This window comes from Canis lupus, chromosome 4, assembly GCF_048164855.1.
Source record: "Canis lupus baileyi chromosome 4, mCanLup2.hap1, whole genome shotgun sequence".
Classification (NCBI taxonomy): Eukaryota; Metazoa; Chordata; class Mammalia; order Carnivora; family Canidae; genus Canis; species Canis lupus.
In genome coordinates, this window is record NC_132841.1 from 13,113,428 (window position 1) to 13,139,757 (window position 26,330).

Here is a 26,330-nt window from a genome sequence, read left to right on the forward strand (position 1 = left end):
CTCTCCCTCTCTCTCTCTCTCTCTCATGAATAAATAAAATCTTTTAAAAAAAATGAGACCATTCAACATCATTCAATATATAACAATATATCACGCCATATATTGTGCAATTCCATGTCTATGCAGACATTTCAGAAAATAAATAAATCTGTTTGCTTAAACCACATTCTTAACTTCACTGTGGGTTTGTGCTGAAAGTGAAATCACAAGTCTGGGTCTTCAAGGAATAAACATTATATCTCTCCTAACTAGGAAAACAAATCTTCATAGTGGATGTTTCACTTATTCTATCACCAGAATTAAGGATTCATATTCAACACAGCCTTCAACATCTGGCAGTTAAGCAGTAAATCGATTTGGCCTCCAACTTGAGCATACAGTTGTTGCTTTCAGTGATCTTACAATCTAGCCATGCACATTGGAGGTAGCATGTGGAATGAGAATTTATGGTAGCAGAACCTGCAAAAGATGATGAAGTCCATAGATCCTAGGGGAAAAAGCCATTTCTGCATACTGAATATGGCTAGGGAAACAGCTAAGAGGAGGAGAGGCAGGAATTCTAGAGGGGCCCCAGTCAGCAGTGAACAGAAGGAAGGAAAAGTAAGCAGAAATACAGAAATGGCAAATAAACAATTTATCCTTAAAAGAGGAGGCCCCTGAAGACAATGGTGAAGGAGAGGTTCAGAGAAGGTTTGAAATGGCATTTAAATCTGACTTAAGCTCATCATAAAGATATCAGGAGCCAGAGAAGGGCTTTGAGGAGTGGGAAGAAATCATTAGATTTATATTTTAGCCTAATTAATCGACAGCAGATTCATATTGGAGAAAATGGAGCTTTCAAAAAGAGCTGTAGACCAGTGGTTGTCAATCTGTTATGCTTCACGGATCTCCAGGGGGACGACTTAAACAAATAATCAAACGAACAAATCAGCTGCTAGCCCCAGAGGTTCAACTGGTCTGAGATGGGACATTTTAATAAACACAGCTCACATGACTCTAATGTGCGACCAGACATGAGTACCACTGAATTAGTTTACAATAAAAATATGGCTCTGTATGACAAATACTTATATTCACTTATATGTAGCACCTAAAAACCAAATGAACAAAAAACAAAAACCAGACTCTTAAATACAGAGAACAAATTGCTGGTTGCCAGAGGGGAGGTGGGTGTGGGTGATGGCTGAAACAGATAAAGGAGATAAAGAGGTATAGACTTCCAGTTGAGGAATAAATAAGTCACAGAGATGAAAAGGACAGCATAGGAAATATTGTCAATACTATTGTAATAATATTGTATAGTGACAGATGATGACTATACTTATCCTGGTGAGCATAGCATAATGGATAGAATTGCTGAATCAATATATTTGTACACCTGAAGCTAATACAACACTGTATGTTAACTACAATAAAAAAAGAAAAAAAAATATGGGTCTATGTGATACAGATATTTGAGGGCAATAGCAGGTGGAATGGAAGAGAAAGGAATGATGAGAGGCATTTTGAAGGTCTGCTGACAGATTTTTAATTTCACCTAAGAGAATGTTTAAGATCTACATGCCAGAGTTTTAAATTTTGGCTTTCATGTTTGTCTCTCCCTGCTTTTTCTTACTCTTTTATATCCCCCATTTAAAGCAAACCTTTATACCCAGAAACTAAAGATGTCAGAGTTAGTACTGGACAGTAATTTTTGGTGAATAAACTAATACAGATTTGTAAATTATTCTCAGTCAGGAAGGGGATTTACACAGTATGGGGGTGCTTATCAAAATCCCAAAGTGCTCTATGCAACTGCTCCTTAATTAGTGATTTAATGTCACTTGTAGTTTTGAAGAGAGTGGACATGGAGCCACAGGGCTGCTCAAGCATGTATGGGGAGCCAGTAACAAAGGGGGATGTTTATTTATTTTTTACCCACTAGACTAGATTAGAATCGCAGTTTATACCCAGAGACATGGCTATTCAGATAGTGCCCACTCAAAGTTTCCAGATATTTTAGAGTAAGATATTATGTGTTGGTATTTTATAGATATCTTGCACAGTGATCTAATTTCTGACCAATTTCAAAAGAATGTGACCAATTGCGCAACCCACAACAACTGTGACATTCATGCAACAATCTGCCTCCTGTCAATAACAACCACAAATCTTTAGGAGACTGTTTTTTTCCCCCACCCTGACCTCCACCAAGGGGTATTAGGTCTGTATCTTAGCAAGTAAGTCCTTTTTAGGTGTGTGTTTGGGGGGTAGGGTACAGAGATCTTAAAAGGGATTTTTTTTGTGTGTGTGTTTTTTATATGGCAAATGCTTGAAAAAATTTGAACCATTTTAGTTAGGGAAGATCTTAAGTTATTAAGATTTCATTCTTTTTTTTTTTTTTTTTTTATTTAATTGCTACCTAGTTACTGGAAATCAGCGTTTTTCATCTATAAATCAGCACTGGGAGGGGCAGAGAGGGGCTGGTGAGGGCTTAACCAGTAAGGAAAATGCTTTTAGAGGCTATCTATATGTGTAATCATCTCTAGCAAAACCACTCGAAGGAGAAGGGGCTGCCTCCACAGATTCCTTCCAATTGCTACAAGGCTGCCTTTGTTTGTAAGGACTCTGCTTGGAACTAACCTTAGTTCATCCCTGAAAATGAGGTCACTGTCCCCTAACACATGTTAGACATGGTTAGCATCTTTCCACTGGACCTTTGCCAGAAAGGCCCCTGCTGGTGCACATTTCAAATCTGTCAGGGCGTTTGTGCACAGTGGCCCCTCTAATGCTGAAAGGCAAAACAACATTTCCATCTTTATCTTCAAGTAGAGGGGACTGGGAACCAGTTAAAAAAATAAATACAGTGCTGGCAGGCTTTTGTTTTTATAAAAACAGTATTTTTAAGAGATTTACTTTGCCATGCTGATAAACCCCACTCTCATCGAGTCTGTCTACTATGATCTGGTTTACATCCAAAGGAAGACCCAGAATCCAGGCCCCTTGCAGTGTCTTTTCTCGCCCAGAATTCAGAGACCTAAAAATTCTCCTGGAAACTGATTAGAAATAAAAATAAATACTGAGGAGAAAGAGGTTTCCCACAGGAGGGAAAAATATTGGGTGTTAGTGGTGGGTGGGAATTTCTAATACTCCTCAAAGTGAAATTGATTCTTTTCAGCTGCAAAACAGGATTTATTTGAATTTGTCTGAATTTTGGGGGGAACATAAATAAAGTAAGATTTTAAAGAGCAAGTTTCACTTACCTCTCAAGGAACATAAGACCATTAGCATCAGGGGAGGAGAGTATTGTATGTCTTAATATTATGCGGTCAATATAATAATCTTAGGTTCTGATTTGTAGTAGCCTGGGACAGAATCTTGAACCACTTGACTTACAATTTTCAATTAAAAAAAAAAAAACTTCCCTTACACTATGGAATTTTAAAGTATCTTAGTGGGCTGTGGACATAGATTATGTCCTAAGACTATTGTACAGTAGGTACAATGCTATAAATGATATTTGGAATGGATAGGTTACAAAGGTTTAACTAAATGCCAGGTGAGTTCCCCCTTTCCCTAAAAGCTTCCGGATAATTGTGTAATGTGAAAGTACTCTTAGAGATAATGACAGGTAGCTTATTCCCAAATGAACAAAAATGGAGAAGTGTTAATAAAAGTTCCATGTTAGCCAGGGTAGCAAACACAAGACATAGAAAGAGGTGTAGCTCCTTATTCAAAATATTCCTGAAGTTTAAAATGAAAACAAAATGAACTCTTCACTTTATTCCATTCAAGAACATTTCAGTATGGGGTAAGTTTGTCTTTACTTACAGAAGAATAAAGTTATACAGCAGGGACCTATTAACTTTAAAATTAATAAAACGTTAATCTTTTGTTATTCTGAAATATAAAGACCCAAATAAATAAGTAGCCTGGAATAAAGCCAGAGATGGAGAAATTATTTCTGAAATGTATGTTTTCCAGGTGGATTCATTACCAGGCATGTTTGAAAGCTCTGTCGTGTTTGGACATGTTTCTGGTTATCTCTTGGGATGAGGAAGCACAAGAGAAATGGTAATATGTTGCTTTGGAACAAACAAGCCTATCTACAGCTCTCTCAGTGCTCAGCAACTCAGAACATGTAACAGCTCTGGAGAATTTCCTTTTTTTTTTTTTTCCACCTTAATCCATGAAGGATGGAATATTTGCATGAAGAAGATTTAACTTTTGATAATTTTAAACATTTTTATTTCAGAGAATTATTTTCCCCATTTAGGTAAAACAAGAATGTAACTGAAGTTTGCATAAAGTTAGTTAGCAGCTAGTGTTGGTTTGTAATGTGTAAATTTTGTGGATGCCATGCTCTCCAAAACATATGACTGAGAGCCTTTTCCATTCATTAGGCAAGAGGAGAGTGCAGGACAAAAATACAGAGAGCCACTAGGGCCTTAAACTTTCTCATTATCAGTCATCCCTTCTCTTTTCTTGCTATGCTTCATCTAGCTCATCCGTCTCAATTATTTCCCACATGAACATGTTTTTAAGAAATTCTCTTTTGTTCTCCCATGAGCGAGGCTGCCTATAAAATACTTGATGCAGAATCCGTACTCCATTGTTCATCCAAGGAGGTGGCTGTCTTCAGTGATCAGGCTCTCCCGCCCCTGGAAAGATCACTTGACATGTACCCCTTCATTTATAATTGTTAGAGCAGGAGAGTAATTTATGGAAGTGCCCTTGACTCACCTCAACAATACATACTAAATAATCTCAGGAGACATAGCCCTGACCTAGTCAACTGGTAAGTAAAGATTCAATATAGTAAAGATTAAATCTTAGTCTTAATATATAGCTTTGCTTTGTATTACCAAAGAAAAAAATGTGCATTTTATTTTTTCTAACACATTTTGTTTTTTGAGGGAGGTTGAGGTTACCGCATCATCTCTATTGTATAAATAGAAAACTGAAGCAAAGCCAGATATGATTTGCTTAACTAGTTAGGAAATTGCTGAAACTTGAAATCAGGATTCCTGGATTTTATGTTCTTCTCCCTATCTCATGGTACAAGAACAAGAATGAATTGATCAATAATTTTATGGTCTGAGCTAGGATAAGGACTTGGCTGCAGATTTTCCTGCCAGACTCCAATAAAGAATGGGGTCTCCAAGGTGTACTTGCTCACCCTTCCATTCTTTGAACTGTCATCCATGTTCTAACTCCTCACACAGTTATCCCAAGCATCCTGGGGCACGGTGATGCCTCTAAACATTGTGACCCATGCCACACAGATGAGGAGGGCTAAAGGAGCTAGCTCTGTCTGTCTATATACCAAATGAAGCTGTTCTGAGCCCCAGTGGGTAGTGCTATGCAGTTGAAATTTGGGAGTCTGTGTGCACCTGTGTTTATAAAACAAATAGCAGGCTGTTGCACAGCCTAGTTAAACCACAAGAAGGAACTGCGGAGTCCCTTAGAAATGTATCTTCTAATACGAAGATACTGATACTTATCACTTAGGAAATACACAGCAGTTACTTCTGGAATCACACATGGCAGATTATATAAGACACATCAACTGTTTGGGATTTTTCCATTTATTTGGTATGTTATGAATCAGAACAGGGCTTCATGCCTAAGGATCCTTATTATGTAGGAGGTATTGGCGTGAGTCCTAAAATATTTAATCCAGCGAACTATTCACATCTTAAATATAGCAACTGAAAACAGTGATAAGCTAAAATTGGTCTAGGTATCAGGAGAAAAGAGAAAGTATTTACTTGAATAGATGAACATTTTCCCAACATTTTTTTTTCTTCTTTTTCTTTCTGAGATTAGAAAATAAATAGCTTGGTTTTTAGTGTAGATAGGCTTAATACTGTGAACATACGTAGTTTCTCCCAAGGCATAAATATACGTTATATGGTTGGGATCAGCCAGGCGATCACAATACATTGGACTTAGCTTCCTGGTCAGATAATTAAGAGGTCTGGGATTAAAAGCTCAGAGGAATTGAAGGGTGAGGCCCATGGAACCAGAGGGAGAGGAGGCATTAGCTAGTAAGATGAAGAGTTCTTGTATTTATCATCCTAAAATGTTGTGTGCCAGCTGGTGTAGCTGGAGCCTTGCTGATATAAGAAACTATTTGTCTTCTTTGGGGGGGGGGGGGTTGTGGGGAACATGGTTTCATACTGACTCTTATTAACATCAATATACCAAAATGCTACTGCTCTTTCAATTTTAATTTTTCATTGCTACTTAAGTCTATCATCAACAAAGAGATTTTAGAAATCCTTGGTAAAAACATAGCTAAATAAGTTCTTATTTGAATGAATAAAAAATATATTTTTAAATAAGTTCAGCTCACTAGTGAAGTCAGAGGTAGATAGGTAGGTTTATAGATAGAATGATTTTGGAATATTAAATAATCTCCATGTGGTATCTACATTTTCTGGACAAGACCTGTAATTAGAAGATTTAACATTTTACGTTGAATGCAATAAAATGGAAGAGGAAAAAAAAAAAAAAGCAAGTAATGCCCAAATGTGCAAGAGGTCTCTTAAAAAGTACAATCAAAACACGTGCTAAAGAAGGATGTTACTTAAAGTTTAACATATGAGTAGACTTTATCTCAAAGTTAGGGTAACCACTGGAATGTGCAGTTATAAATAGTTACAACATGGTGGCTGACTTGGAAATGTCTAGCTAGATTCTAATCAAACAGGTGAAACGTACTGCAAGGATCATGGGGATAAAGACTCATATAAAAAAAAAAAAGACTCATATCTAAGAAGCTGTCCTGCATGTACGAAGATGAAGGTGCTAACTCAGGGGTAAGATATCATATGTATTTTTTAAGTTTTTGGAGATAGAGCTAATCTATTATTTTCTATGAGCAAGTCAATATAGTTTGAAGATTTCAGAGTTCTGACTCCAAAGCCAAAATGTCTCCTGTCTCCATTCACAACAAGTTTCTACAATTTACAAACTGTTGTGTCCTTGGACAAGAGACTTAAACATACTGTAGCTCAGTTTACTCATCTGGAAAATGAAAATAGAAGTAAAATTTAGTGTGTATGGCTTTGTGTGTGTGTGTGTGTGTGTGTGTGTGTGTGTATGGCTTTTGATAAGACTAAGGAAGATAATATATGTGAAGCAGTTAGAAATGGCTTGGCATACAGTTGGCCTTTAATTAATACTATTATTATCACCTTAAAAGTTTGAGTTAATTTTTTCAGTTTGCTTGGCTATGATTACTACAGTAAGAGTCAAGAGCACATAACTGATCACACAGGGACTGAACATATGAATTTGACCTTATTTGACCAATGCTTTCAGCAACTAAGCTAGGCATACAAACTAGGCCAGAGAAGCTTCACACTGCATCTGTCTAGAATAATGGTTTACAAACTTGTTTTTCAGTACTCTTAAATATTATCAAGGATCCCCAAAGAGCTTTTGAATAAGAGGGTTATAACAATTGCTATTTATCACACAGGAACATAAAACTGAGAATTAAATAATAAATTTATTTTAAAATAATAATACGTTATGTAACATAAAGCATATATCTTATGGGAAATAATGATATTTTCCAAACCAAACAAAAAACGTGAAACAATTGGTATTGTTTTAGAGTTTTACAGAAATGCCTGAAAATAGAAGATATTTAGATTCTCATATTTACTTCTGCATTCACTCTTTGGCCATATATTATTTTGGTTGAAACATGTGAAGGAAATCCAGTCTCAGAAAGATAATGTAGTTAGAAAAGGAAGGATCTCCTAGGTACTCTGAAAGAGTCTCAGGGATACCCAGGGGTTCTTAGACCACATTTTGAGAGTAGCTAGTCTATAGTAAAGTTGTCAAAGACTGACTTCATGGTACTAAAACCTATTACCTCCTAACAGAATTTTCTAGGCAATAGGATTGAGTAAGAAGACAAGGTGTTAATAAATTCAGTGCTGCCATTTTTGCAAAGTACAGACCAGGACTACTCTAATTGCTACCTATTTACGGCTTTTACTGCCAATAAAATGATGGATTCTCCTAACAGTTAAATATATATTTATTGTCTATTCACTACCTTGCTTAAGCCCTCCTTCTAGATAGGCTCTTTCCAAGTGTCCATGTCCGCATACTCCAAATAATCTGACACTATTACACTTCTCCAGTGGATAATGCTGTCCTCAAAACATCAACTTAATGTTCCTGGAAATGACATGTGAGAAATAAACAACCCATCTCATTGGAAGTGGTGCCACCATATCAGAAAAGATAACATGAAAATTCTTTATAAGTAATTTGTCATTATTTTGTAAACACCATTGTAGATATGAATCCTATATTCTGGGAAACTTCTAGCATGGAAATAATAGTCTAATTTTGGTTACTAAAATGAAAAGTTAGCTAGTACCTTTTCCTGTTTAAAATATTTAAATATTTGGAAATATTGTGCTTTATTAAAAGACTAATCAGTGACCAGATGGCCAAACATTATTTTAAATCTAGTTTACTAAATATTTTTGACATCTTTTCAGCTATATAATATCATTTTACTTTCAATTTAGTTCAAATAGTCTGAGGGTGAGATGCTGAAAATACTCTTTTGAGCAATTACTCTTGATGAGAGGCTACACTCTTCAGAGATAAGGATTTGTTTAAAAATTTTTAACAAATATTTATTGAATGCTCAATATGTGCCAGATTCCGAGGATCACAGATGAGTAAGACACAGTCTGTGTTTAAAAAGCTATAGTATTCAAAGTATAATTTATCTTACTGACATAAGGATTTTCAAAATACAACAGAATAACCACTGAATTATCAAAACATATAAATCAATCATATAGCAGAGTGATACTGAATTAGAACACAATATAATCAAGAATCCAGGACGAAAATCTGACACATATCCAGATTTTACAAAGCAATTTTTAACATTATCGACTTCTACAATTTTAATGTACTTTTACATTAGTTGCATCATTCACTTGTCACTTGACCAAAGAAAAATGCATTCATTTCCCAACCTTATTATCTGGAAATGAGTATCTATCTTGAATGTCTACATAAATCTGTATTTCACATGAGAGCAAAAAAATCCTAAAATCAAATAACTTCTTTACAGATTTTTATGCTTAATAAATTATTAATTAGTAACTGTAGATATTTGCCTAATATGCTATGAAATCTGTGTTGGGTAGTCTAATATTTATCAGTAGTCTATGATTTAATTTTTTTCTATGATTTAATTTTTAATAGTAGCCTTTGCAATATATTTTGGGAACATAGTAAAAAATATAAGACATAGATATTTGCATTAGAATAGAGAATTGGCAAAAAGACATTTTACTTTGTGACTAAAAATGCCTTAGTATTATAAAGAGAGTGACTGTTAGACAAGACACTTAGATTTTAAATTCTCTTTTGTCTTACAAATGTTGCTTAGGGTTGATTATCTCTCAAATTTATAACTGAGAGGAGGTAGTATCTTCACGCTGTAACAGAGAAGCACACTTACTTGGTAAGTAAATGCCATACTTACTACACAACTAAAAGTTTCCATTTTAAAACAAGAAACTACACAGATAGTCTCAGCAGCAAAAAGATAGGTTTTGCGACTCCTTTCTTCAGTCTGACTATAATGAATTTTCCCACTTGCCCTAAGCTTCCTAAAGTGAAAATCATCAACAATAATATTGTAGATTCTCATAACAGTCAAATATGTACTTATTAATGAATTATTGAAAATCAGACATATAAAATAGAAGCAATCTGAGTTGAAGATGGAGCAAGAAATGATACCAAGAATTTCTATTTGGTATGATAGAGTAACTTTAAAGGATTTAAAAAGAATTCATAGCTATAAAAGATCTTATTAACTGCTTCTGAAATGCACATTAAAATTGTATTATATTTGTGCTTTGCTCAATATTGGAGTCTAGCTTTTTTTAAAAAAAATCTTGATCATTGTTTAAAAGTTCAAGTTTAAGAGTTAATTTTTCATCCATCATTTATGGCAATACTAGTTCTTTCATAAAGACTTGATTAGCAACCCAGGAGAATTTCTAAAACTGGCAGAGGTATGCACACACTCTACCTTTCTAGAAGGTCTGGGCTACAAATTTTCAAAATTACGAGTTTGTAAAATCACTGGAAGTTTCTCCCAAAACACAGACTAAACAATCCTATAGAAAATCTCTAAACAATACTACAGAAATCACAAGCCAAACAGAAGCAGCAGGAAGTATTAATAATCATTTGTGAAAATGTAATTATCTACTATACCCTCTTTGCAAGGATTTTATCCATAGTTCAGCTCATGCAGACAAACTGTTCAGTCTTCCATTCAAGTCAGAGATGAAGCAGGAGATGAATAATTCTTATTCATTGTCCAACTAAACCCAGGACAGCAATAGTATATGCTACACTCTATTGTGATGGGACTTCTGTGTGATCTGTGTCGGGTCAGTACCCTTCCAGAGTCACTGCTTAGGGCAGGATAATTTCAAATTCAGTCTGTCATTTTATTACACATTTTTTAAACAGCATGCCCACCAAAACAGAAAATGCTGCACATATGGGCTGAGATCAAATGCTCTCACCATTTAGTTGATATATTCTGACACGAGGCAGAAACAAGATGGTCTGCTTTTATCTGAGCTTTCCTTTTGGATCTTGGATCTTTTTTTGTTGTTGTTTAAGTTAACTCATTAATTCATAAGAGGCCAAAGCTTTTCAAGTACATTCTTTAAGATTTGTTATATTTGCACTTAGTTTGAATCATCTTAGCAATTAGTATTTTTCAAAGCCAAGTCTCACTAAGTCATCAGCAAATGTCATTCTGATTATATGTAAATTGTTCGGTTCCATAACTAATGGAACAGAATGGACATCTGAAATTCAACCTTCAATACATTTCATAATGTTTGATGGGTAAATTGATCATTTTTAGGGTGACATATACGATTTTTAAGACTCACCTGTTAGCATGCTTATATTACTCGTAAATTATCCTTAATGTCTGGAATTCGAGAACAATATTTACATTTTTATGATGAATCTCAAGTTTAATTTGAAAAGGCCTTTCTCCGAAGCACACAGAATGTTTGCAAAGTCTCACTGAGATTAAAATTTCATAAATGTCTACTGTAGAATACAGCAGTATTCAGTAAAGTTTATGAAAGAATATTCTTCATTAAAAGATTAACCTATTTGCAAAGATTAAAGCTGAATCCATTTGAAACAAGACTCAAAACTGGGAGTTTTCTGAATTGCCTTCTGTAGCAGTATAAAATGACAGATCTTTTCTCAAAACCATTAGCATGTCTTCCTACCTGATATTAGAACTAGCACCAATATCCTCATCTTTATGATGTCTTCTTCTAGGCATTTTGACTAACGTATACAAAATGTTCACCTGGTACTCAGGACTTAATCTACTGCATTAATAGCAAAGTACATTTGTGAGTACATGTGTGTTCTCATTAGTAAATAAATTGGTGCTAACTGAAAAGACATAGGTAGAAAGAAGGGATCACATGAAATCTTAGCCTATGCCATAATCAAAATAGCATTTTATGATTCTCCTGGAATCATATATTTAAAATTTTATACACATAAAGCAAGTATTTATCTCCTTTCTCCATATAGTATCCCTTAAAGGGACAGTGGCTTACTACGTTAAGTCTTTAACATTATTAAATGAGATGATATATTTATATCTATGTGCGATTCTGTTGAAACAAAAATAAAATTACATTCTCCAACTTCCAGATACATCCCATCCCCCATCTACCATTTATATGAGTTTTAAAAACAAACTTTAACTCCACACTGTCTTCTCCCCACAACTATAAAATTCCATACTTCCCCTTGTATTCAAACCAAAGCTGAGTTTTAAAGTTCTCACATTTCTCTTGCAAAAAGTGTGAACATTAAATTAAACCTCACATTCTTGGGTCTACTAGGCCTTTTCTAGAGCCCAAACTGCCCTAAGTCTTTTAGCATTTCACTAAGCATCTTCTTCAGACATGCCTGAGCCCAGCACACTCCAAATTACATCAAAGGCAAAACATACCTAGCTTCCAGATGCGAGCAAAACAGAAAGAAAGGACAGTCCATTGTCCTACACATACTGGACTCGGGCAAGCCGTGGTGCACATAGGCTAGCTTCCTTCCCATCTGGCACCACGCATTTTGTAAAAGACCCCACTATTCAGGCCCGAGCCGCAGTCCTATAAGGAAAATGCATTTCATTCGGAAACTGTAAATGCTTACTTGTTCTGGGAAGCTCTCTCCCTCTTCCACTGCCATTCTCTGTGGCCAAGTATGAAACCTGATAACTCAATTAGTTAACACTTTGGACTGAGCATCGAGTCTAAAAATATCTGCCTTGGGAAACGTCAAGGTTTCCCCTGCCTCCTGGTAAGAAGGTAGGAGCCGGTCAGAAATCTTCTTAACTACTGAACCAGGGAGTGGGGAGGGGCAGAGGAGAGCATCGAAGGTGCCCTGGTCCTTACAAATGCTAGAGTAGCTCCCACAATTCCCCACTGACTTACCATATTTGTGGCCTCCAGTCAAGCTCTGTGTATTTAGTCATGATATGTGGAATACCGAAAATAGCAGGGCAATCAGCTGGGAGTGTACCCTAGCTGCTGGGAATCACTCATGAAACCGGCTTTTGTCATTCTGCTTATCAGCACTTTCCTCTGTATGCGGACTACTCTCACATTCCTCCTAAAAACAATACCACCATTTTCTCCTCTGTCTCTGGAATCTAGTCTGGCCTGCCCTTTATGATTTTAATTTCTTTTGCTGCATTAGCTTTACTACCGAATATATGTATGCATGTACAAGCACGCGTGCGTGCACACACACACACACACACACACACACCCCAAAGTAAAAGCATACTATACTGCCAACGAGAGCTATCTTACAAACTGAATTTCATTTTATCCAAGTGAAAATGCAATGCATCTTTTAAAAAATATAACACCATATAAAGCCCATGTGTTTGACCAGAAAAACAAAGCAAAACAAAATGAAACAAAGCAAAACAAAATGAAACAAAGCAAAACAAAATGAAACAAAACCTCATTGAATGCTTTTAATATTTTTTTTTCAATCTAGGTATTTTCATTCCTACTAATTGAATTCAGATTTTCAGATTTGAGACAGGTAATATTCATGCAACTTTTCACTAGTCTTACATTACACTTGAGTTCAAGAATCAAAACCCTAAAAAACCCATCATCATATGTTTTATTTGGAATAGTTCTAATTAATAGCTTCCTCAACCTTGTAAGGGCTGAAGAAGAGTGTCTGTGGAGAAAAGAATTCAACTTGTAGAAGGCCAATGTGGAAGTCTATTCATTCAAAATATATTTATAGAGAGCCTACTACATCATTCTAGGTGCTGGATGAGGTGGGTAAAGAAAGACAATGAACAAAATACAGAAAATACCTGCCTTAGATGAAGCTTATATACATAAGCCATAAATATAATAAATTATTGAGTATGATCAACAGGAGAAGCACTGTGGGAAAAACAGAATAGGGGAGGGGAGATTGTAAGTATGTGTTTAAGAAGTACAAAGGTCAACTTAATAATAACTGTAAAAGAATAATAATGTATACAGTGTAGGATTTTATATTAATATGTTGAATCACATGAGATTGTCATTCTTATTATTTTTTTAAAGATTTATTTAAGAGAGAGAGCAGGGGGAGGGGCAGAGGGAGAGGGAGAAAGAGAGAATCTCTAGCAGACTCCCCACTGAGTGCGGCTCCTGACATGAAGTTTGATCCCATGACCCTGAGATCATGACCTGAGCAGAAATCAAGAGTTGGATGCCCAACTGACTGAGCCACCCAGGAATCCTGAGATTGCCATTTTTATAGGTCGAAATCCATGTGTATTTCAGGAATTTCATATGGTTCAATCTAATAATAACATAATCATGGCCATCATTATTATTTAATAATTATTAAGTACTCCAAGTGCAAGGTACTACATTAATTTCTTACATATGTTCTTTTAGTCCTTATGCTATGAAGCAATTTTTCTTCATTTGTGAGGGAGAAACTAGAATTCAGAAAGGTTACTTGCCAAGGCCACCAGTGACTAAATAGTTAACATTCAAACCTAATCCATATTATTCTAAAGGAAAGGTCACACTGGCAGCAAGTAACAAATACATGTTATCTTGGCTCTCACTGTGTTTTAAACAATATTTTTAGATGCCAACATTTCAAAATTGATTAATTTCACATCAAAATCTAGAGTTCTTGTTTTTTAAAAAAAATAATGCAAGGATCTGGCAACTCTGGGCTCATGCTAGCACTGGGCCAAGTTCCAGGTGTTGAGAGATGGCTTTTCACCTCAGACCCCAGCGTTTCCTACTTTCTGACCTTGGTTTGCTTCCCTCTGTGGGTGCCAAGCTACCCAGAGGCATCTGAATTTGGATCTTTGCCCTAAAACCTGTGCTTCTGACCACAGCACTGGTGATTCTCAAGGGAGTGTGACATCCCCGGGGGCGGGGGGTGGGGGTGGGGGGAGGTCTGGGAAGGGATCATGAATGCCTGGGGGAATTCATTCACTACTCACTATACATCTCTTCCTCCCACCCATGATCATTCATGTATATAGTCAGCCACACACAGGGTGGGCACCTGACATGCTGGAAAATATGCACCTGTGGGAAAAACCAGGAAAACCATCACCTTCTCACTCTGTGCCTATTTCTGGATGGACACACAGTGAGGTGGAGCAAAGGTCATCTCTGGAACATAGCAAGGCTGATCTGCCTGTGACACACAAGATGGGTGGAGGACAGAGTTGGAAGAAGAAAGGTCCCATCTGCTGATGCTGATGGTGAGGTTGGCAAAAAGAAATCCTCACCATCCCCAAACCAAGCATTGCTCCGTTGAGGGCAAACTCCATCAAATTCCAGGCCACATCCCCAAGCACAGCTCTTTCCTCTGGAGCTGCAGACATCTTATGATAATACTTGTATTTCTTGTTCTCTTCCAGGCTGTCCTTTACATCTGCATTAACACATCTGATTCATCAGAATGCTGGGGGCCTACAAGTCCATGTTTGTGAGGCTGTCCCCTGGATGCTACAAGCAGCCCTAGTGTCTGCAATAGAAATTGCAATAGAAAACAGAGCAAGGCATCTGGCTTCAGGCAAGGCATCCCAGGTCCCAGTCCCCCCAGACTTGTCCAGAAGGAACTCAGGTTGGTGTTTAATCATGCCAACTGGCAAAGCACTATTCCTCACATCTAATTTAGACCTCTCCCACCAATTTCTTCATTTTCTATCTTCATTGAGAAGACAGCCTTCCAAAAATTCCAAACTGTTACTGAGGTATCCTCTCTCCTCTGATTTTGTCTTCCCTAGGATAAATAATCCCAACTGGTTGAACCTTTCTGTGGAGCTCTTCAGAGAAAAAGCACTCTATAATTATACTAAGTAAGAAAAGTAAAAATTCTCATAGTCGTGTCTTTCAAGCTACCCCCTGGCCAAGACGTTTTGTTTCCCAAACTACTGCTGCTCATTTCACAGATACTGCAGCTGCAAAAAGAGAAGCGAGGATGGAGCTCACATCCCCAAATGGTGAGTGCAGGCTGGTATGGGAAGCTGGTAGAGCCTGAATTGGGATCTGGTGGGTCTGCTGAAAATACTAAATGCTCCACAGGGGGTGATGAGCCATATCTTTGATCACATCTTATAAGAACAATTGTGCCCTACCTTAAGGAAACTCAATATTTAAAAATATATTTTGACACAAAAGATAAACAGTAGAGTAAATTGCAAAAATCTCTGAGATCATTTAATCAAACCTCATCATTTTAAAGGTAGAGAAATGGAAGGCCAAGAGAAGTTCTGTGACGGCATGCTGTGAATCAAAGATGTTCTAGTGCCTAGAATTCACGATGGGATTCCTATAACAAGCATAAAGACTTAGGGTGTTTCCATGGGGATTTAATTCGCAAAATGAGATTTAACTTCTGATCTCCAGGTGCAGTTATACTGCTCTACAAAGGCAATGCATGGGAAGAATGATGATAGGAGCTTCACTTCTAGTATTTCTCATTTAGGGGCTCAGAGCAGAGCCTGGTAATACTTTTCTGGATGGATCTTTAAAGTACAGAGCGGCTGAAAAGTTATGGTCTTTTCCACTAATCCAGGCTCCCGACTAGGAATGGAGGGTTCAGTGTCTGCACACATCAAACCACCCTGAGTCATGAGTCACCCAGCTGGGACTGCCTCTCAGGAGAGATTGGTGGCATCTGCATATCCCGTGGATTTCAGAGGTCATCTCTAGTGTCAGAACCATTTCAAGCAAGGGGAAGAAGGTTTTTGTGGCTGTGCTGGAAGTTCCTTGGACACTGCGGCTTCACAGATCTTTTCAAGATACAGCAAATGTCTGGAGAGTGTCCTTCTCCCACGTGTCCATCCTGAAAGTGGGCCTCCCACCTACCAGCTTCTTCATTGTGAAGCTGGGTTTGTCTTGAGGTAAGGGTTCCTCAAGCTGCAACCTGAAGACCCAGACTGGCCTGCTATTTGTTTCTGTATGACTTTTGAATTAAAACTGACTTTTAGGGGATCCCTGGGTGGCGCAGCGGTTTAGCGCCTGCCTTTGGCCCAGGGCGCGATCCTGGAGACCCGGGATCGAATCCCACGTCGGGCTCCCGGTGCATGGAGCCTGCTTCTCCCTCTGCCTATGCCTCTGCCTCTCTCTCTCTCTCTCTCTCTCTAACTATATAAATAAATATAAAATATTAAAAAAAAAAAACAAAAACCTGACTTTTACATTTTGGTTGAAGTAAATTAAAAGGATAATAGTATTCCATGACATGTGGAGATCATAGGTAATTCAAATGTTACTGTTCACAAATAAAGTTTTATTAGGATATGTGGGAGACTGTAGGCCATAAAGCCTAAAATACTATCTGTCCATTTTCAGAAAAAAAAAATTTTTTTTTTTTTTTTTGCTTACCCCTGAACTAGAGCCAGGGGTTTGGAAGTTATATCCTTATGATGCATTTTTCTTAAGTAGGCTCCGTGCCCAATGTGGGGCTTGAACTCACAACCTTGAGATCAAGAAAGAGTTGGATGCTCAACTGACTGAGCCACCAAGGTGCCCTCTTATGATGCAATTTTGAAAGTCAGGGGAGAATCCGAAGTACCAACCATGCTGTCTGATCTTTGAGATTGGAAAATAGCAGAAACTCCCTAAAACCCAGTAGGATGCATTCACCCATTAGCTTTATGTAACAACAACAACAAAAAAAAGCAGTATCAAAAAAAAAATAGCAATATCCTTTTGAGCAATAATTTAAAATATTAATATTATTCTCTATCCTCTATGTGTATCACAAAATATTAAGCACTGGAACCTAGGTCCTGTAATAATTTTCTCTGTTCAATATTGAACAAAAACATACAACGTTTTAGAAAAGAAAATAAACAGGATAACAGCATTTACATCATTGATAGGACTCCTGCTAACTTGTAGTAACAAAGTACGCTCTCTCTTTTCCTTGTTTTCTCCTTCTTTCAAGCTGAGACCATGACATAGGCATTGTTCACAGGGAACACATGGAAAAAGTAACTCATTGAGCCTGTAAGAGGGCAAATGATCTAATCTACAAGGGAGCTTTTAAACAGCAAAGTAATCTGGATTGGCTGTATTCAACATTTTCCATATCTTCATCAGGGCACATTCTACCCTCCTTTATGGGCAGAGAAACAGACAAGATAAAGGACAAAAGAAAAGCTGAAAGGCCCAGATTAGACAGGAGACCCTTGACTTTGGAGGGAGCCTGGTTTTGGATGGCTCCTGTGGGGCCCTGGGGTCAGGAACGCAACATGGGTGGAGAGGCGGCAGAGTAGTCAACGAAGTGGTTCCACCTCCCTTTCTCTCCATGGGTTCCCAGGGCCTCAAACCTCCACCATCCAAAATCCAGGGGTATGTGATTTGGCCAGAGCACACAACAGCCACCTCAGGGGTTACTTTTACTAAAACAAGGGATTCTATGGTGGGGATGATCAATTCAGCAACCCTTCAGGAGACTTGCTTTATCCCTAATAAAAAGGATACAAATTCCTACAAATTCCTCTTGCACTTGATGTCTGGGGGAACCTCTACCTCCCACTCAATTCACAGCTTCCTACCCTTATCCACCCATCCCTCACTGCTCAATCCTGCTCCTGCCCTCCCTCAAAACCTCGGGTTCCAGGAGAAATGATACGGATGGACTCAACATACCCTCCCCTCCTTCCTTTGGCAAATGATTCTATATGCAAATGAAGCCAGTAGAATAAAAAAGGGGTCCCCCAAGCAAAGATACATGAGAACAAATAATGTATGGTAACACATTGCCACCAGTCCTTCATGTACATGCCTTCCCAATGCCTGCATACTTCACAGTGAACAGATTCTAAGAGGTGCTGTTCATTAACAAAGGCACCCTAGTTTTATGAGTCCAAGTTGCATTAGGAAAGCCAGGTTATTTCTGGACTTCCAAGGCTGTGTTCAGTGTAGCCTGAAGAAACAGAACAGCGAGTTATTTCTGCATTGTGTCATATGCTGTTTAATACATAAACATGAAGCATGCAAAATTCAAAACTGATTATGAAATGATCACTTTTTTTCCTCCCTTTTTCTGAAAGGCTCCAGGGAGTGTAAATATCCTTAGTTAAATGAAATTGACTGTGTTTCTGCTGTCGTGCATAGTCAAGGCTTCAGATTTGGAAAACATAATGAACTCTGGGGGCTTTGACTAGCCTGAGAACAACACCTATGAAGATGATGAACTCACAGCTGTGCATTCTCAATATTGACACACCACTCCAGTCGGACATCCATAAATTGTATCATCTATACACGTTTCCAAAAATGAGTTTGAAGGTTGGAATAACTTGCATAGGTAGTTTCCTTTGCCTTTTGAACACTAACACACTCTGTTTGATGCTTGAAAGGAAAGGGAAAACAGAAATAGACCAACTCTTTAAAATATTCTCTATTTGAACCATTAGCAAAGAAAGTAAGGAAGACAGGAATTGGAGTTAGGTCTGCAAAATCAATCACCTGACAGGCCAGCCCTTAGCTGTTGTTTAAATTGTGTTTTATCAGGCAGAAATCAGTGTGCCCAACTTCTTTAAAAATGTTTGAGTCTAGAGTCAAAATGCACGTGCGCACACATACAGATGCACACAATGATTTAAGTTTCTAGGAATCTTCCAGTGGTTATTCAACTCTAATTGCAATGCTCTCATTCTGGGTCTGATTTATGGATGCCAGATTAATATTCACAAGTGAAAGGAAGGAGCTAAGATGCTTTTTCCAGGAACGGCTTTTGTAATAAACCAGCACACATGCGCATGAGTGCACACACACATATATTATAGGAGACATGTTAAATGTGGATAATCCTTTAGAGAAAATTGGGAGAAACACTAACTGTATTCCAGAAAATTGTTCCTTGGAAGAAATTATGCATGATTTGGATATATTGGGGAGAAGAGTAAATAATAGTTTAATGCATTCATCAATGAAAGTGCAGTAGACAGAGCACTATTTAATAAATCAATATGACAAGTTATTAAGAAGAAATAGTGCACAGGACCAGAAAAGAAAGAGGGGAAACTGGGAAAAAAAATCAGAGAGAGAGACAAACCATGTGAGAGTCTTAACTCTGGGAAACAAACTAAGGGTCTCTGAAGATGAGGTGGGTGGACCGATGGGGTAACTGGATGATGATGGGAGGCCACATGATGGGATAAGCACTGGGTATTATACAAAACTGACGAATTATTGAAAACTACATCTGAAGCTAATGATGTACTATATGTTGGCTAATTTAATTTAAATTTTAAAACCCCCAAAACAAAAACAAATAAAAAGAAGCAACTCTAGACTCAGGCTCCCCAGTGCCTACCCCAGACAGACTTGGAGCCTCATTGCTTTCACGGAGTGGAGTCCCAGATCCCGACACAAGTAATACCCAATGTCTGAAACGTGTGTAAGTGATAGAATTATTGAAGCTAGCTCCGTTCTGCTGAAAGTATTCTTCCCCTAGGAATCCAAAAAGGAGGTAGGACTACATATCTTCTCACATCATTCTCTCTGCAGTATCGTTTTCTTCAACTCCGGACCTCAAAAGATCAAGTGGAGAGAGTTACATGATGGTCCACTGCTCTGTAGAGACGACTGGCATATGTCATGTGCTTTGTTCTGCGGGGTGAGAACACTTCATGACTCCAGCCCGCATTCCAACCACCTTTAATCTCTCAGGCAGCTGAGGTTGAAGGGGGCTGGGAAGCAACAGTTATCAGAGATGGGAATAAGCACGCCTCCTCTCATCAAAGTGCCAGACTTGGTGGAGAAAGGCCATCTTGTGGTGGTGGTGGTTTAATTACAAAGACTTGAGGAAACATCCCTGCTTCTTTATCTCCTAAGCCAGATGGAGGTCTGTTGGCTACTGGCTCAGAAGCAACATGCAGTCAAAACAGCACATGGATGAACTGGGAAGAAAGGGAAGATCATTCGTCCTCAAACATGCACTGTTCAAGAAGCATCTGGACAAGAACACACCCCTTCAAACCTCCTAGGCTATGAGACACGCCTCTTCTGAATATTCCTAAATCAAATCACATTAATTGTAACTCTAATTTGCCACATCATTTAACTAAAATATCAACTAAGCAACTGGGTGATCCAGAAGACAAAAAAGAGACCAGTCCAATTCCCTTTAAGGAAATGATACTCTAGTTGGGGGAAAAGATAACTTATGTGTATAAAATAATTTTTAAAAATCTATACCTAAACAAATTCTCTCATATCACCTATTACCTCTCTCTGCTCCTCCCAGTTTATGCTCCAGCCATACAGGTATCCTTTATACTCCTCCCAATGCTAATTTTATTCCTGCCCAAGGGGCCTTTCCACTTTGTTTCCTCTGTCTGAATGCTCCTTTCTGCCAGGCTTTCCATGGCTAGCTCCTTCTTGTCAATGAGGCCAAAAAATAAATAGCATCTGCTCAGATGGGGCCTTTTCTGGGCACTCAATCTAACATAGGTCCCAAATAACCCCAATGTCACCATTATTTTTGATGTTACACTATTTGACAAATTTCTGATTTGCTAGCTCCTGGTTTGTTTATTCCTTCCCTCTCAACTCCCACATAATTTTACCTTGGTAAAAGCACCGCTGTGTCTTTCTTGTTTACTGATAGAATAAGACCAGGAATGCAGTAGATGCTCAATAAATATTTTCAAATGAACAAGAGTAAGCACAGTGCAGAGTCTGTAGGCAGAAATGAAAAACGGCAGGCTTAAACTGGCTTTTGAGGGTATTTAAAATTGCTAAAGGAAGATGAGCATATCCTGGGCTGAGGGAAATAGTCAAGTAAATAAAATTCTGGAAGCATCCTCCATGGGGACAGCCTCAGGGAAGCTGGAGAGGAAAGCTAACAATTACAGAGCTGTTATTCTAAGCCCAGTATTGGGTTAAGTGCCCTGCATTTCAGAGTTGGAAAGAATAAATCTCTTTAGCCATATAAAGAACCTTAAACCATGGTGCCTGGCACAGGGCTTGGCACAGAGAAAGCCCTCAAGAAATGGTTGTTGAATGTTGAGAGTGTCTACTCTCTATTAGTATATTCACTAATAGTCCAGAAAGGCAGGAGTGTTGGCACCGAATGGACCAATGTGGGAAAAGCAGGCAGGCACCATAACCTCCTGACCTTGTCAAATCTCAGCAATGCAGCTGTGGTCTCCATGTGGCAAACAAGGAATCTAAGGGCTGGAAGGGGTCTCAGACAAGGGGATCCAATTTTCTTGAGGAAACAAACTCCTACCAGAAAAATGACTTGTCCAAAGTCACAAAGCTTATTAGCGATTTCTACATCTTCCTTTATTAAAGCCCTCACGCGGGCTTAAAAACAATTTTTAAATATTCTGATTGCCAACATTCATAAATAAAGAGATTTCAGAAAGCCATATTTCTGCCTCTTCTTAAAAAAAAAAAAAAATCAGATGCTTTGGCAAAACTAGCCCCTCATTTCCATGTGGCAACAACTGGTTGCCACTGAGCCAAAGCTGTGACCTTTCACTGGACCCCTCCCTTGCAGTTTGCTCCAGTTCCCGAGCTTGGCCACATGAGACAGTCAACTTTGTAGCTTCACAATGGGGTGCCATCGACAAGGCCCCACTGAAAACATCTGGGTCCTTCCCACAACAGACATGGTGGGGCTTTTGCAGGGAAGACCAGTCTTGTAGTGGTTAATCTCCAAAGGCAGGTGGCCTATTCCCCAGTGCCACTTTTGCTTAGCACAACATCTGAGACCTCTTGGGTTGAACTGACCAGAAGAGAAGGGAGTTTATCCACCGTGAACATAGCACTCACTCCCAAGGGCCGCAGGGACGACATGGGCTGTGGCTTTGTTGGGGTTAGCATTACTGTGAGAGAAATATTCTCAAGAGATTTTGCAGTCTCGAGGTTACAGGAAACGAGTGACTTTTAAGTAATATGTGAGTCATAGGAAAAGAAATAAGTATATTTTGGTATAACAACCATATGAATATAGTAATACTCTAAAAGGGAGTCAGAATTGAAAAAAATTGAGCCTCTCTTGACTCATGGGGTTCACATTTTATGCGCAGTTGGAAAAAGTGCTGACTTTCGTTTATCATTAGTTTCTTTACCACAGGAAAGGGTAAGCTGGGATATTTTGGTTCTCTCAGTCCATCCAATGCTTATCTCTTCGCCTGCCCTCTGGGGGCCATTCATTTCCTCTTAAACTTCTTTCACCATCAATCACTTCATTTTCTTGAATCTCGGGCTGGTCTTTCTTTGACCTTGGCTCTTCCTCTGCAACTCAGCACCTCCATAAAATATCTCTTCCTCTACTTTCAAACCATGTTCATTAAACTCAGCTATCATAACATGTTCCATGTTTACAGAAATGTTTCTGCAAAAAGGAAGTCTCAAATAAACACAAGAATAAATAATTCAACAGATGACATTGAATAAAGTTTATAAATCACCTCTAATTGATCAGAGCATGCCAGATTCACAGTTTCTTGGAAATGTCTATCTTAAACATTTTGGCTAAAATAGCACTTCTAGCCCACCTCACCCATTACTCTAGTCTGTGATTTTTTTTCTTTTTTAATAAGTGATCTTTACACCCCAAGTGGGGCTCAAGAGTAGCATTCGCTACTGATTGAGCCAGCCAGGCACTCTCAGTTTCCTTTCCTTACTGGCTCTTATTTCTAAGTGAATTAATATGTATCTCAATCCATTTATCATTTATCTTCTGCTAAAGTGCAAAATCCTCCAGGAGAAGAATCTGCCTGTTGGTTAATATAGCTCCCCTCATATTTAGAACAGTGTCTAATAGTCAGTAAATAATTTTTGAACTATTGCATAAATAATAATTACTTTTGTGGAGATTAGGGTAGGGGGATACTTTGAGAGAACCAAGTTAAAGAGTTAAAATTATCAAAATTTCCAGATTAGATCATTTTCCTCAGATTTTATCCAGTTAATGTGTTCAATATAGGCAGACATATTTAATGCTAGTGATTTAATCGAACACTTATGATATCCTCCAGGCAATGCATGAAGCATTGTGCATTCATTTTCCCAATTATTTTTCACAACATCATTGGAAGTCACTGTTGTTCTGTAAGTGAATGGTGCAAGGTGTCTTTATTACTGGGTTATTTTGGAAAGAGACAATCTGCAAAGCACGGCATCCAATAGGAGTTAACCAAATTAACCCTTAAAATAGCAATTTTTCAATTGTGTTATGTAAATAGAGCCAGGTCTGAACCAGACAAGTCTTGGAAATATGTGTCATATGAGTAATATGTGACTCACCCGAAAAGGAATAAGCATATTCCTGTGAAACAGTCACATGAATATAAAACTGTAAAAGCATAATCAGGACTGAAAAGAGGAGCCTCACTTTCCCTGGGTGAGTAACATTCTATGTAGGAAGTGTAGGCCTCCTTGACTGAAGGTACTGGCTGCATATGAATGGGGCAGGCCCACCCTGCTCAAACTGATAGGTGGCTCTTCTAGACCATCAGGGAGCCACAATATAGGTGTGTCTTCTAATATTTCAAGAAAGGATGTGAACCTGGATGTTTCTGAGTGTGATTCACTTTTTTTTTTTTTTTTTTTTTTACATTGGCGGCTAATTTAAAAGTTGGAAATACATGATGAAGGACTGATCTGAAAAGAAAGCACTTGCATTCCAGATGAAGGCCATGTAAAAAAAGCTACATGATTTTACTTTAAAGGTAAAGCTCTTCTTCTAGCTTTGACTTCTGATACCACACAATTACAGAAATGTAGAGGAAATGATGATATGACTAACTTATTAAGGGTAACAAATTAATGCAGAATTTTCTAGTTTATAAAGCCCATTATCCATCCTATTCTTGTACGCTTGCCTGGCCTAACACTGTATAAGCTGCTGGAGGTTGGGGGTGGGTGCAGAAGAATTTCAAACAGTCACAACCACTGAAGCCAGAGGAAAAGGGGAGACAAGATATTGGTGCAAGAAAAAGTTAAGTAATTACTATGAGTTATTTGTCTGAAAAACAGGCAAAGAAAACAAAGGAACTCCTACTATGTGACATTGGCTTTTTATATGCTTTTTATTTATTTATTTTTTTTTAAAGATTTTATTTATTTATTCATGAGAAACACAGAGAGGAGAGAGAAAGAGGCAGAGACACAGGCAGAGGGAGAAGCAGGCTCCATGCCGGGAGCCTGACATGGGACTCGATCCGGGGTCTCCAGGATCACACCCTGGGCTGAAGGCGGCGCTAAACCGCTGAGCCACCTGGGCTGCCCTGAGCCACCTGGGCTGCCCGACATTGGCTTTTTAAATATTTCCCAGGATATTAGCTTTTTATTTAAATCTGTCATGAAAGTGTTTGCATATCATGGTATTTTAAAATTTATTGTTTCACTAGGGTATGCAAATAAAATACACAAGATGATTGCTTGTTTGACCCAATAAATCTGAGGACCTTCCAAGAACCCAAAAATTCTGGCCCTGAACCCCAGCTGGAGTCCACTTAAGGTTGCAATAATTCTAATACATATCGATGAAAATGTAAAAACAGGTTCCAGAATCGCTGTGATTTTTGCCAACATCACTGTTAGAAATGAGTCATTTGTGAAAACACTAGTAATGAAAATGGACACAAAGGAAGTTGTCTAATCTCTCCACCTGTCACTGTGGAAAGAATGTTTGGTACAATTTAATTTGGAGATTTCGTTTCACTGGTTTAAATTTGTTCCATGGAATTTGGGAAAGTTCTAAAATAAAAATAATAGTGTTACCTCCCCCTAGCTTCCCTTCTAAGCTGAGCAATCCACAGCAGTTTTACTGAGCTAGGCGTGAGCTGGCTCCATTTACCAACCATTCTCTCCCTAACTAGCACGTTAAGGATTATTTTAGGTGTTTCAGCAAGATTTTACCAATGGATAATATGAGCAAGAAGGTGATAAATCAGAATATTCCAATGGTAATACTTCAGGAGTGCTGGAAATCTCCCCAGCCTTCACTCTACAGGCTGAAGGAGGCTAATTCTGGTGGAAATGTGAAGAAAAGCTTTCGATTTTCTAATTTACTCAATTCAGCACAGTAGACAGGATTTCCAGAGACTGAGGGTTCCCTTGGCATCAAAAGCTAGCCAAAATCAAGATCCCCAGCCACAGCCCCTGTGGAGCTCTAGGACTGGAGAATTCTCCTTGCTTGGTGGGCTGCAAGAACACATGTCTGAGTATTTGGATTCTTCTAAGTTACCATTAAGGCAGGTTCTGGGCAGCTGGGACTTTGCCCAGTGAAAACTGTTAACTGTGAGAAAGGAGGAACAGAACAAGAAAAGCTACATAAATTTATGATTTCTTACCTAGATGTCTTCATTAAAAATGTTTTGGCAGTGAGTGTCATGGTTCAGTGAGCAGATTCAAAGGGATGACTACCTGGGTTTAAAATTTGCTCTGCTCCTTCCTACTTTTTAGTCTTGAGCAAGTTACTCAGCCTCTTATTTCCTAATATTTTTTAATCTTTAAAATGAGGATGATAATAGTTTTACTTCATAGGGTTTTTACAAGAAATAACTTGGTGTATGTAAATGTATATAACATATACAAAGAGGTTAGTTAATATATTTACAGTAGGTATTCAACAAATACTAGTTATAATTACCATTATTAATGTTTGCAAAAAGGAAGAGAGAATCCTTTTATAATTATCTGATAAAAAACAACAGAGCCCTGTCTCATTCACATTCATGTCATAATACAGCTTAGCTG

The 26,330-nt window shown here is 38.1% G+C and overlaps 1 protein-coding gene across 14 annotated transcripts in view; it reads right to left on the minus strand.

Annotated features, from left to right (window-relative positions):
• ANK3 (ankyrin 3) overlaps nucleotides 1–26,330 on the minus strand; it is a 662,261-nt gene that overhangs the window by 230,287 nt on the left and 405,644 nt on the right. For 2 of the 14 annotated variants that reach the window (XM_072823192.1, XM_072823188.1), the window contains exon 1: nucleotides 12,253–12,542. The exons of 11 other annotated variants lie outside the window; for them this stretch is intronic. In XM_072823192.1, coding sequence (XP_072679293.1) covers nucleotides 12,253–12,288 — 36 coding nt within the window. In that variant the 5' untranslated portion in view covers nucleotides 12,289–12,542. Of the gene's footprint in view, nucleotides 1–10,260; nucleotides 10,576–12,252; nucleotides 12,543–26,330 lie in introns of those variants that run through there. One more of the 14 variants, XM_072823190.1, reaches the window with a different exon arrangement.